The sequence below is a fragment of the Sipha flava genome, unplaced genomic scaffold (genome assembly GCF_003268045.1).
Source record: "Sipha flava isolate LNK unplaced genomic scaffold, YSA_version1 307_pilon_pilon, whole genome shotgun sequence".
Classification (NCBI taxonomy): domain Eukaryota; kingdom Metazoa; phylum Arthropoda; class Insecta; order Hemiptera; family Aphididae; genus Sipha; species Sipha flava.
The window spans coordinates 290,291-305,224 of record NW_020272984.1 but is presented as its reverse complement, the minus strand read 5'-3'; the positions used below and the strand labels follow the sequence as shown (position 1 = coordinate 305,224).

Genomic DNA, 14,934 nt, shown 5'->3' with positions numbered 1-14,934 from the left:
ACCTGTGACGCACCCTTATTATTTTTGTTGATAAATATACGCGCAATTTTAGTTTTACACACCACATATTGTGGTTTATACTTTTATTCAGGATTTGTATTAATAGTGTTGAACAAAAATGTATGTATTTTTTTCAACATTTTAGACTGTATGGACAATGAAACTATATTCATTAATTATAACTACTCAATCATTATAACTATCAAATACTACGGAATATACATGCACGTAATCCAAAGTCATAACTTTGGTAATGAAAAAGTAATATTACAAATATGTATCAACCATATATTAATAATGACTTTGTAAAATCAAGGTTCAATTGGGAAATCTCTGATTTTAAATGCTTCGAAATCGACTGATGTATATCAATAAATATATTGTTTTGGTAAGGCCTTCACCAACTTGTGAAAAATATTTTAATTTTCTATGGCAATCCCTGTTAGTTAGTGCTGAATGTAGTTTTTCTACTATGCAACATATTAAAATGTAAGTGAGAGTTACAATGCAAAGTCCAAGATTAAGTAACCTAGCTTTATTATCTATATATGTAAAGATAACTCTGAAAAACTGTTAAAAGATCCAACTCCGGTTCTAGAAGTGTTTGAAAAAATGAAAAATAGAAAACTGTAATTTCAAATTTAATATTAGTTCCTAATTTTTAAGTATCTATATATTTTTTTTGTAATAAATAATAAAAATATATGTGGCTTATACTGTCACTATATGTTAAACTAAATTTTGTTTAAAGAAAAAAATTGAGGATTAAGAATTAACATTGACCAAATAGCTTTATTGAAAATCGGTCCATGTCTATTCTAAATTTGAATACTGGCACCAGCTCTGTGTTGTACTGCTTTTAGAAATATTGTTCAAATTTTAAATTATATTCTTGAAAACAATAAGTTATTGTTATTCAACAATGTGAATTTAACACTTAATTATCAGTTTAATTACAATTAAATTTAATTATTAATTTTTAATAGATATAAGTTAGAGGTTTGTGAGTAAATTGATTTATTTATATTTTCTTACTGATTGGACTTCAGCTTATAATATAAGTACCTACAACATACTATATCAAATATTTATACTATATATTATCTTGAGTTTTTAAATGAAATAATGAATTTGGGCATCGAAATATAATCAACAAATAAATACTAAATAAACTCAAACAATTAATGACAACAAATTATATAAAATAACTTATCACAAATAAAATTTTTTTTACTACCTACTATTAACAAAATTAATTTTTTTTTTTATATTTTATTTCCGGCTCTGGCTATAGATAAGCTAGGCCAGTGTGCTATCAACATAAAAGCACCACGTCGACGTATCAAAATTATGACCAATATATCCGGTACATAAACTGCTTCTATCACAAAATCAATGGCATATACAAGGGAGGGCATACACTATGCCTTTTTTTAAATGTTATAAAATAATGTTTTCGGTGTTAGGGCGTTAGAAACGTAAAAAAAAAAATTAATGATTTGTTTGCAAATGATCCTCCATACAAAAGTTATGTGTACGCCACTGCATAAAACCTATGTGTTCGCTAAACGGGACAACAATGGTACAAAGTGGTATAGGCGTAATTTTTTTTTTTTTGGGGGTGACTTGGGTGTGCTTAGCACCCCCAAATGTGTTCATGTTAATTTGAATTTAAATACTTATTACTCATTATGTAGGTATAGAAAAACAGAGTTTTTATTATATAAATATCTAAATTTATTATTTAAATAATGGTGGTGGAAGTTAATAGGATAATAGTAATAGGTAGGTTATCAGATTTTGAAATCCCTAAACTGAAATCATCATATTGAATTACTCTGTATAAAGGTTCAATATAAAAATTAACCATTTATGAGTATATTTTACCATTTCTAGTCTAATTATAGGTAGGTTCTTTTTTTTATCAACCTGTTTAAAATTTTACTTTTTATAATTTTATTAATTTTTTTTTTAACCAAATATTTATCTGTATTCAAAGTTTCACTATTATTGGATAGACCAAATTTTTTTAGTAAACATTTATTGTTGAGAATTTGTGTAAAAACAGTAAAATGCGTAAAATTGTAGGTATAAACATTTACTTAAACGCTTATGAAATAAATTTCAGATTAACGATTTTTAAAAAATGTTCAGTATATGAGTTAGCTGTTATTAAATTTTCACCTAATATCCAAAAATAAAAATGTCATTACATAAAGACTTTCAAAAAATTAGGTATTTTTAAAGTTCTATATTTAAATCAAAGTCGCTATTTGAAAATGTTCTAAAATACAAAAAAAAAATATCTTTGCTACAAAGTAAAAGTTTTAAGTTTCTATTAATTTTGAAATTATGACTTAATAACTAAAATCTGAAAAATGAAAGTATTATTTACAGCGTATTTTTACCGTTTCGAGACGGTTTTTTCCTCACGCATAGAAAAACTATTAAGATTTAATAAAAATGACCTATCTAAATTACCACCGCATGCAGATTTAAAATCTAAAAAGTTCATAGAAAAAACTTTTGGACCAGTATTTCTATGCGAAAAAGTGTTAAAAAATAAAATACAAACATCAGTATAAAACCATAATAATCTTAGCTTCACTTAGAATCTTAATTTTGTGAAAGAAACATTTGTGTTTACAGATGGTTAATTCGTTATATGCGCAATAAAAATATAAAATCAAAGCGAAAAATTTAAATTTAGAAATATTCAAATATTTTATTAACTGTTGAATTGTACGGGTTGCGGGTGTCTATAACCATTAAGGAACATGAAAAAGATAGAAGCGCTTCAGCACCCCCAGATTTTTCATTGAAATTGCACCCCTGTTAAGCGGTCCTGATATAGGTCAATAACTAAGTGTACTCTCTGAGCAGTAGATGGAAACAAGGCCGAAACGTCACACATGGTATGGCAGGACTTGCGAAGTACTATTCCCTCTACACCCGAATTTTATTTATTTTTTTTATTTCTTCGACGACAAAAAGTGTCAAGATTTCAGACTAACGGCAACGTGAGGTATTTTATGTGTAAATATTAAATTTAATCATTCATTTAAAATAATAAAAACTAATAAAAAATACAATTTTTTTATGGATATCAAGGTAAAAAATACCGCTTAATTATTTTATATCCCCCTTCTCACACCATATACAGCAATGACTGACCATATAATCTTTTTATATAATATATATACCTTATATTTTTTATATAAATAATCTTTTTCATAAATGCTCCTGTGCAAAGTGTGCTTAGTATAGTGTTATGGCAAATAGTGATGTATCAAGTCAGCAGAGTGATCCAGTAGAGACTGAACATTTCTCCACATTCATTGTCCATTCCTTCCACTCCATTAGTACGCTTATGTTCTAATATGTTTTCTATACAACAATTAAAGTAAAGTAATAATATGTTTCTGTATTATAAGATAAATAATAATCAAAATCCTAGAGAAATTTCAAATTTTAAAACGCCATTTACCAACAATAAAATTACCTTTTTTCCGTTAGTATCACGGGCGGGTTTAAGGGGGCATTAGCCGAGGGGCCTTGGGACTAAACTATCCATTTTACAAAACAGTGTTATTATATATTAATAATTATAATAAAATATGTCAATGGTCATTGATGAATATGGTACCTATTTTATATATTTTTTTTATAAATAAATAGCTCATTTTTGTTGTTAATTATATGAATTTACATATATTTTAAAATGGTTTTAAATTAAAATTGATACCAATAATGTAACTATTTAAGCTTTGTCATTATTGTGAAAAAAATGACTTACATATGAGGGACTCAAAAACATATTCTGTAGTTTAAAATTTTATATAGATTTAAAAAACCAACTAATTAAATTCTTAAACCTCCATTAGCCCCTCCCTTGGTTTGTGATAAAACTCGCCCCTGATTAGTAATGAGTTTTTCTCTAAGTCGATTTTTAGTGTCTAATAAATGCATATGAGATCTTTGGTCTCCAACATTTCAGAAAACATTTTTATTTGGTATATTATATGGTTCATAAAGTACAAATTCAATTATCAATTGATAAACATTTCTTTTCAATTCAAAGTCTAATGCTTGTGCTCTAGAGTTTTTATCAATATTTGAATTTTTAGATATTTCATGTAGAACTGAAACAATTGCTTCAAAAGACAGCCAAACCGTCCTTACAAATTCTGCCCTTGCAGTCCATCTAGTTTTAAACAAATTACGAGTATTTTATAGAGTTTTGTCTACACTATACCTATAGGTACTTGAAGAGAAAAATACTTATAAACATTTTAAGGTGGAAAAAAAGTTCAAAAACTATAATACTCACTTCATAACTATGCTCTACAAATGCATTTAATCTATAGACTTGACAAGGTATGCAAGGTAGGTATATGATAACCAATTAGTTCAGTTAACATGGATTGAGTTCCTTAATTTTTTCCAGGCATACTGCTTGCAAAATAGTATGTCTGAAATACAATACGCTCCAAATCATAACAGTTTTTAGTTAACACATGACAGATATTTTGTGCTTTATTTTTTTCATTTTTATCAGTTACCTACTTTCAATGATTCGAATTAATCACTCTAATATAATTTCTGATGAGTCTACATAACGGGGTAGCATCAGCCATAACTGAATACATATTTGCTTAATTAATTTTGTTAACTATTTATTTTTTTGCTTCCAAAACAAATAATGTAATGAACTCATTTTGAGAGTTATGACTCATATATAATAAACGTGATACGGTTAAAATTTGGTTTCTTATATCCCAAGTCTTCATAACTGAAGAATGACGTAAAGTAAGTACATTTTAATTAAAGTTCCCATTTTTCTCATCTCCGTCTCCTCTGAAAGGTAATTCCTGACGTACTTAAGTATGAGATACATCAAACAAAATTTGAATTACATCTTTATGAAATTCTTTCTGGCGAATAAAATTTATGGATTTTCTTTTGTGTTTTTTTTTAAGAAGTACATTGATATGATTGAATGTAAAATAAAATTGTTGTAATCGTTCAATGCGAATTTGTGAGATTTTGATGTAAAATGTAATTCCAATTTTCTTTTTCAGTTTTTACCTTTAGATTTCATCTTTTGCCATGTTCTAACAACTTTTATGTTTCAGTATGTAAACAATTTGGACCATTAGGAAATAATCCACATATAAAATAACAAATTGAATCAGTATATAAACTGTATTCTACATATGGATATTCTGTGAACCAATATAAATTAAACTGTCGTTGTCTTCTTTGAGGAATATTGAAATCAGTGGCGTAGCCAGGATTTTTAAATGGGGGGGCTAACTACTTTTTTTGGATAAGTAAGGTAAGAGAGGATATGAGAATTCACCCTTAACCCCCCCCCCACCATCTACCACCAAGTTTTTAAATGTAATTCAAGCATTTTAGTATAGTTTTAAAAATATTTATTAATATATAATTTATAATAATAATAATAATTTTGGTTTCAGTGTTTAGTCACTTGCTCCACTCTGACAGCTGCATCCTCTTAGGCGAATTTCTGGCAAATTCAGTTATTATTTCACTTTCATCGAATTGCTCTTTTTTATTTATATTAGTCATAGCTAACTCATTCAGTCTGTTTTCCGACATGGTGCTTCTTAAAAAAATTTTTAAGCGATTAAGTGCTGAAAACGTTCTTTCCGGAATGAAAAGGTAACTGGTAACGTGGCGAATAATTGTAAAAGTATTTTAATGTTAGGTCGAAGATTGGTGCGATGAGAGAGTGAATCAAGAGCAGAATTCGGTTTTGGAATAGTATTTTGACTCCATTGTTGCCTCCATATGAACAGGTCAGCTCTGATTGTAGATGAGGTATCATCATGGAGATCTTGGACATATATTTTAGCAGCTTTTATAATATTTTTATCGTCATACATATTTAAATTGGCCGGAATAAGTCCTTCAAGTGGCATAACATCAATAAGCTTTTAATTAAAACGAGCATTGATTCTATTAAATAGTCAAGATACATTATACACATAAACATGGCCCATGGGGGCCATAGCCCCCTTAGCCCCCCTGGCTACGCCACTGATTGAACTGATTATAAAACGATTAATTATAATTAAATAATTAATATTTATTAATTATTATAAAATAAAATTATATAATATTGTTCTCTCTGTCGTTATCTGATGCTAATAATAACTAAATTCTAAATAAATATCGATTATGGACGACGATTGACAAATAATCATTTGTGATTAAATTATTGTATAGGTACTATAATAATCCATAAAATAGATAGAATTTATTGCTAAAGTCTTATCATTTTTTCGGTTTTAATATTATATCATGGAGACGCTTCCTCTTTCAACAAGCGCCTTGGGCGTAGGCCCAGGTCACCCACCCCTAACGCCGGCCATGACTTTGATAGTTATATAGTCTTAGTTTATCGTTGATGAATTCTTATAAATGCACGTTTGGCGTAAATATAAAAATAATTATAATAATGATAAATGTTATTTTATTTAAGAATATTTACAATCTGTAACAGTTATTCATACAATATGCACATTTTACTGGTAATTTTTTTTTACATGAATTGGTATGAGAACATACTGTCCACTAACAGATTTCTCAACCTACATTTACAGCTTATAGATTAGATTACATGGTTAACATCTATTCCACAGGTATTTTTCCCGATTCGCTAATTATTCCCCCCACCTGGACCGATATGTCAGTCAGTATACTAGTATATATTGTGAATTATATTTTACGAGCATGTGCATATACCTATACCTACATAATATTATCATCATCGCAAGCGTGCAAAGGTGGCAGCTGCATTATTTCCTATTATACTGCACTCATTATATTACAACCGCTGTCGTCCGTATATACGAATATCAAGGAGGCAGCTGTTTCGTTTCCGTCTCTCATCGTCCACAAACGGTTTTAGTCTAGTTCCTGTGTTGGTAACCGTCAACTACTGCGCGCGTAATACAAACCGGCGCGCTAAACAACTAATAAGTTATATAAAATAAAAAATAAACGAAATACTTGTTTAAACATTTTTCGATGATCATTTTTAGTACTTCTTAACACAATATATGAATTTGAATTCATTATTATTATAATATTATCGTTATTAGCATTCTGCAGCACTGGTCTCTCATGTATCGTATATGTACACCGCAATGAGTACTAATCATAGTATTCTCAAATACGAGTAGCTCAACCACGAACACATATTTTATCGGTGAGTAAAAACAACGAAAATACTATACAAAAAAAAATGAATGAATTATAAGAATTAGCTCGATTTACAAATCATCCATTCAAAAGATTTACTATTTATATAGTTTTTAATTTTTAGAATCGATAATTTATAGGTAGTTATATTATTAATTTAAAGATAATATCCATTACAACAAACAAAAAGTTTAAACATCTAATACAATATTACATTTAATGTTGATTCATGCGATATATAGTACCAATTTCATTTAACAATAATTGAACATTTGATATTTATTAAAAATATAATATTTACTATTAAAATTATATCTACTTACTATTTTTTTTTTTTCAATTATTTTTAATGATTATCGGGATACACATGCACTAATAACACAAACATGGAACACTGTATACATCTACATTATTTGTGATACATTAATTAAAATTGTATAAAATTAAATATTTATTCTATACATTTTTAATACATTATATTGTAGGATATAAAATATATTTTAATATAAAAACACAAAAATGTTTATAAATCGTGAAAATTGTTTTAAAAATTAAAATATAAAGAAAAATAAGTTTGTGACTCATTTGAAACGTAATAATATGTGTATTACTAGTTAATGTACTAACTTCTGTACTATGGAATGCAAATATTAACAAATAAAATATGCATCAATGACGAAACATTGACCTGATCGTTAAAAGTATAAAATAATGATAATTATAATAAAACAGCAATAATTTACTAAAAATAATTATAGGAGGAGAAAATTAGAATTTAAAAACACGATCCTCATAATAATGTATATGTTATTAAGTAGGTAACTATATATATATTTTTAAACAAATATTATTGACTGGTAAAAGTTATTTGAATATTATTAATTTCAATGACGTTAAATGAAGTAGACCTTGAAAGAATTCTCAGTGATGTTAATTAAAAACAATGTACAATTATGTTACTTACACGTATAAATGCATAGGTATAGTAAATATTATGTATTAGGTATACATCGAACTAATATTTATTTTTTGATTATAATTAGGTAATATTTTATTTTAGACATTATATATTTTATGACAAAAAAAAAAAAAAAATTAATAACAAAATTGCATTATAAAGATTAAAGTACGCGAGAAAGGTTTTTGGATGTATGTAAAAATAAGTATGAATTCATGATTGAGCTCATACGAATATCATATTTAAACGCCACAACAAATTTCCCAACTATTAATTATACCACTAAATATAAATACTATAAATAAATATAAATAATTAATATTTTTAGTTTACATTTAAATTTATGTAGAAAACAAAGATATATTATGACTAATGAGTTATTTTGTTAAGTATGTTTTTGTCACGTGATATAAAATTAAAAAAAGTTATTTTTTTCCTTGTTCGAGTTTATCTAAAATTCTAAATTTCGTATTTAATGTACATTATATACGTTTACATGTTTTTAACTTATACATACTTTTTAAGATATTACATGATAACATTAATACTTCAGAGGAAATTAATGATTAATAATATGTTAATGAATAATATAATTTCCAGGTAATTTTCAAAAGTTGCTGACATTTAATAATTTAATCGAATTCACTAATTTGTGGGTAAGTTAATGATATATATTTTATCTTGTATTAACTATTAATTACTTAATATTATTAATTTACTTAAATTTTATTCACCTTAACAGGGATGACAGAAGGATTTAAATCAAAGGATATTATTTTGCATGCCCAAAAAAAATTCTTAGGCAAAGTCACCAACAAAAATGTTATAAAACTATTCATCGATGAACGAAACGCAAATGTTTTGGATAATTTGTATAGACTAGCAAAGATATATGTAAGTTTATCAATTTTACATAATTTAACATGTTTTGGAAGATTAAATATTACATTTATTTTTGTACAACAAACAAAAACAATGTACCTACCATAAATACGTATACTATTTGATGATTTCTCTATAGAAACTCGTTGCAAATATTTTAAAGGTTAATTTTTAATTAAACCCATAACCTATTTATTTTCAAAATTATTATTTCAGTATTAAAATGTCCAGGATTAATTATACAGTGTAACTGTCTGTTATGAAAAAACATTCAAAAAATATTTTACGTAGTTTAATTTTGGCTTGAGTGCAGCTCGATTTCACATTTATGACTTATTTTAATAAATACAAACATATTATTTTAAGGTTTCATATTATATCTTAAACATATACAATTATTTGAATGCAAGAGTCACTGCCTTTTGTAATTAAGATTCTTTTCTCGCAAAATAAACAGTATAGTTTGTACATAAAACAATCAAACAATCCGTACATTCTCACATACATGTACCAGATAACAATTTACAGTTATATAAACGATAAATAAAAGTATAATTTAAAACCATTTTTATATACATATTTTTAAGTTTGAATTAAAAATATAATATAATGTATGCTATTAAATATTATAATACCGTAATACTACTGTAATAATAATAAGCCCATAGGCAAAATAATTATTTTGATTAGCATTTATCAACGTCTTCCTACAATCCATGAATAACTATTCTTACAGAAACTAAGATATATAAAAGGTTAACCATATATATATATATATATATGTTGCTAAATGTAAAATTTTTCTAGAGATAAACAATTTTACATTTTTAATTTCTCATATAAAGTAACAATATGACGTTTTAGTTTATGATTGATAATTACTCCATCAACGACAATTTTTAACCTTACTATTAAATCATACAAATATTATTGGTTGGTTGGAATTTATACTTTAGAAATCAACATAAAAATCGATTGGAAACAAGTTTCTGGATTTTTTCGTTAACATGCTTTGACTAAATTTTAAACACTCCAAGAGCCATTGTCATTATTTTTTTTTATAATCTTAAATTTAAAAAAAACAACATTTTTGTATCTGCTGTTTACTAACAGTATCTAGTATACCTAATTTGTTTATCTTATAAAATATATGTAGATATACACTATACTAATATATAATTTAAGTAGATACTTGCAATTATCTCATTAAATACGTTTGAAATTCAAATAGCTACAATTTAAATTTTGAATTGAGCAACTTGAGTAGATCACCTTTTATATAATATATTTAATAATTAAATTTGTTATCACATGAAAAACTTAACATATGCAAACTTACTTACTTACTCTAAATTTAATTTCCTAACTATTCTTTAAAAAAAAACTTTACTCGATTAACCAATGTGTAAATATTTTCAATATTTACATGAACATAGGATAATTATTAAAAAACTAATTATTTTGATATTGTTAATTTTTTTCAGACGGGAAATAAAAAAGAATCAGAAAAACTTACGAAGAACTTAATAAAAATAATTGTTAAACTAGGTATATTATCTAGGAATGATCAATTCGATAGTAATGAATTGAAATTAGCCGAAAATTTTAAAGAAAAATTTAGAGAATTAATTATGATTACAGTTAGTTTTTACGACATCGAATTCAGTTATGACAAAAATTATTTGCTTAGTTATTTATTTAAGTGCAGAGATATGTTAAAAGAATTGACTAAAAGACATTTAACAGATAAGTCATTATTCCGAATCGATAAAATTTTTGATTTTTTTTCAAATCCTAAATTTTTAGACTCTGTATTTATCAAACGAGATATTGAACTAGCTGAAACAATGCACATTTTAATAAACGGGTTAAAAGAATTATTGGATAGAGACTTGTAGGTACCTACTAAATCAAAAATTAAATGTATATAATTATTATTTGTATTTAAAATTCACTTATATATCGTTGAAGTTCTACATTAAATTTGTGTATAAATTATTTCTGAAATGTATTTATTACATATACTATTAACATAATCTTTAGAGACTAAAAAATGTTAAGTTTTTACAGCTTCTCATTTTATAGGTACTTCTTTATTTGCAATGACCAAAGAATTGGCATGAGAAAAGTTTCACCGTACATGAAAATCTAAATTAACAGTTAAGAAAATGATTGAGTGTCAGTATAAATAAAACACACATATTATTTAAATATTATTATTTTAGTTATCTACTTGTTTTTATTACTATTCTCAGTAGGTTCATTTTTAATTTATTTTGTTTACTATTTTCATTGTAATTAGTAGTTCCTATTTTTGGAAAATATAATTTATAATATTAGTATCTTTTGTCATTAATGCTTATGCTATGAGTTAATATATTATTTATATATATATACGTATATATTTAATAAACATAAAACAGTACTTCCATGTATGTTTTGTAGTTATTTTTTAGGAAATTTTTATTGACAATTGATGTAATGTCACATTTACGTCATAATATTTAAGAATATTAAATAATTAAATAAGCAAATAACTTGTGGTCTGTAAATGTAAGTAGGTGAAATTTTTTTTACTATTTATAAAAGATTGTTACAGATACTTTATTCATTTTTAATGGAAAAGATAACTCAATTAGTTTAGAAAATAATTATTTGAAAAAATTATAGTTGAAATGAAATTGGGTCATACGGAGACCAATTTAATGAATTAATATAATACTTATAGGTAGTACTTTTAATACATTTTAATTTCTATAAAATAAAAGTGTTTTTATTAAAAACTAATTTATCAATAATTCGTATGAATTCGTTTTTTTTAATAATAAGCACACAAAAAATGTACTTGCAACATTAAAATTTAATACATTTAATATATAATTGTATATTTAATATATATATAATAAGTAAAATTAATCAAAGGAACAAAAAACAATACACTTATATAGTAACAGTATTATTATTTTAAAAAACTATTTGCAAAATACGGAATTCAAATTGTAACTTATAACTGCATTTTAAAACATATGATACAACGTCAGAAATGTATAATACAAGTAATTAAATGCTAACAAAAAATTTAAGTTCAATTAATTATACTATAATGGTGTTAAATGGCCAACTGATTATTATATCATAACATTCCTATGTTGTTTGATGATTAAAATTATTTTTATATTACACCACAGCAGACTACTCTTATACTATAATTATAGTAAGACGTATAGGTTTACAAAATATAGTTATTTCTTAGAAAAAATAAATTCCAGTAAGAAATAAATAATAATCACCATGTAGTTAATAATCAGTAATACAAAGACACTTAGCATATAATATATGTATATGTAAAGCCATATGTCTGTACTTATATTTTCTTATTAGTTTGTAACAATTTAGTGAATTCAGTACTTCACATCTATACATTTCTTCATAATATCCTTTTTAATATATCACAAAATGGAGATAATTTGTAATATTTTGTGAATATAAATATTTAATATCAATAGTTAATTAACGTTTTCAGAAAGATTTTCACAATAAGACCAACAAATAAAAAAATTAACACAATAAATCAAATTTTAGTGTTTCAGTTGTCAATATCATAAAATAAGATTAATAGAGTTGTAAGAGTATAAGAGTTAGTAAAACTTTTCGAGTCGAATTGGAATACATAACTCCATATGCTCAACTAGAGGGGGCAGAGCCTCCCATAAATATTCTATGTTATACATGGTATACCGCATAGAGCATACTTAACTCACAATAGTGTCACATACAAAAAAAGACACATTGCAGTAAATCCAATTTGGCTCAGAATCTAAAATACATTAACATGGTATATAAGAGTAGGGTTAATCTACAGGTTATGTAGTAAGTTTTGGTAGGAGGGCTGTAGCCCCCCAGATTTTTTACCCTAGTTGCGCCTATCTAACTCGATAACCACGGTCAACCGCAGGTTGCCGACCACTGATCTAAATGATAAAAAGGTTAGTGATCAAATAAATTTAAGTTTGGTGGATAGAAAGTAAGCTAGTTCTTTAAATTCTTTGAATTAATATTAAAAGGAATACTTACGTATACATAGAAGTATAGAATATTTGACTAAAGGGTAGGAAAAGTTAAAGCCCGATACAGCTTTATTGCAAAGCTTATTGTTTGTACCTACTAGAGGCTTATGTAATTACGTTACGTTTATAAGCAAAGGTCAATGGGGGGAACAAAATTTAACGACAGTAGGTGACCGATAGTTAATATTTAACCGTAATAGAACATGTAAAGTGAAAAATGGTCACATGTGACATTCACACTGCAGGGTTATAAAGTGACTGCGGATTGTGGTCTACTAGTATAATTAGGAATCACAGCTAGTCATATTATTAATAAGTGTTCGCTTAATGTATGCAAAGGTATCAAGCAAAATACCCAACTGGTATCTGCAGGCGAGAGAAGAAGTTGTAAAATAGGTGGAGAGCTTAGATGTTACATTATTAAATTGAACCTCACAGAACTACAAATAACTACCAAATCAACTAGATTAGATTGATTTATCAATATTTGTTAATTTGAATTATATTATATATATCACTGTAATATTTTACCAGTTGGAAATTGTATATATATATAAATATGTAAGATATTAAGACCTAACCTATTTAGCTGTACATATATATTGCTTTACTAAACGTATGAAAATTGAGTACTGCTTAAAAAAAACGCTCTAACCAGTGTAAGTCGTTTGTCAATGAGAACGAGTACCAAGTATGCAAATCATGTGATTATTAGAGAGTATTAGCCTGTATAAGCATGTTGCCCGGAGGAGTTCGATGTACACAAGTCACGTTTTTCTTAAATGAGGGTATACACATATAGGTAAAATACCTAAGTTATATTATTATTTTTATAGCTTATGCATGTTACTATCGTAATTTCCAGTCAAAGTAACGGTCATACTCCTAGTGAAAATGATTATAAATAATACACTGTATACTCAATATTTTTGCTTGGTCACTGTATAGTTCTAGTCAGTGTTAATTGCTATACTAATGTTAGAAAAATGTAAACCATAACACTTTCACAGCCAAAAATAATAACAAAGCGTATGATTTTGTCCGAACACAACGAGAGCATGTTTGTGTGTAAGGAAAAAATAGCAATACCTATTATACTAGTATATATTATATTATATACTACATTACATATAATACATTATATATGATTGATAAATATTATATTTTTAGGTAAGCATATGCGTATTAGTATTCGTTGATACTTTTTGTATATAGTTCCTTGACATGTATTAAATTATTTAATGTTGTACGATTTGATATAATTTAATAAAATATAATTTAAAAAAACAAATCATTAATTTATATTTTATTAATCAATTTTAATTTACGAAAATTGTGATTGTTCTACATATGTAAACACACAACTACTCGCGGTTAATAGAACAACGCGATTGATAGAACGCACAATAAAACGTAATACACACACAGCGAATGCTCTAGAACTAGGGACGTTGCGATACTACCGATACCAATAAAGTATTGATACATTTCTTTCGATACCATGGTTTCGATACTTTACTCATACCGATAAAAAAATACTGGTATCGAATTAATAGAATCGAATCATTTGCTAACCGCCATATTGGTTCAAAAATCAAAAGTACTCGAATGGTATCGAACAATAATTATTTTCTAGTAAAATGGTTAGCGTGGTGGAGGATTTATTTATTTAAATCAGTCATTACACTATAGTCTATACTCTATACGATTATATTATTATTTCCACGAACCAGAAATCATAGTTCACAATACAATAGCGTCAATAGGTTTCCTCTTAATCGGAACGATTATTCA

General features: G+C 26.1%; 1 protein-coding gene and 1 long non-coding RNA gene across 2 annotated transcripts; one reads left to right on the top strand and one right to left on the bottom strand.

The window, feature by feature from the left end:
- Positions 1-3,238: 3,238 nt before the first annotated feature.
- Positions 3,239-7,703, bottom strand: LOC112686365. Its single transcript, XR_003148886.1, has 3 exons — positions 7,557-7,703; positions 4,331-4,472; positions 3,239-3,387 (listed from the first exon to the last, which is right to left on the bottom strand). It is a non-coding gene; the product is annotated as an uncharacterized LOC112686365 (long non-coding RNA).
- Positions 6,650-11,289, top strand: LOC112686363 (tumor necrosis factor alpha-induced protein 8-like protein). The gene is made up of 4 exons (XM_025558597.1): positions 6,650-7,240; positions 8,792-8,847; positions 8,934-9,085; positions 10,558-11,289. The coding sequence occupies exons 3-4, from the start codon at positions 8,936-8,938 to the stop codon at positions 10,969-10,971; spliced, it is 564 nt and encodes a 187-aa protein (XP_025414382.1). The 5' UTR covers positions 6,650-7,240; positions 8,792-8,847; positions 8,934-8,935; the 3' UTR covers positions 10,972-11,289.
- Positions 11,290-14,934: the final 3,645 nt, after the last annotated feature.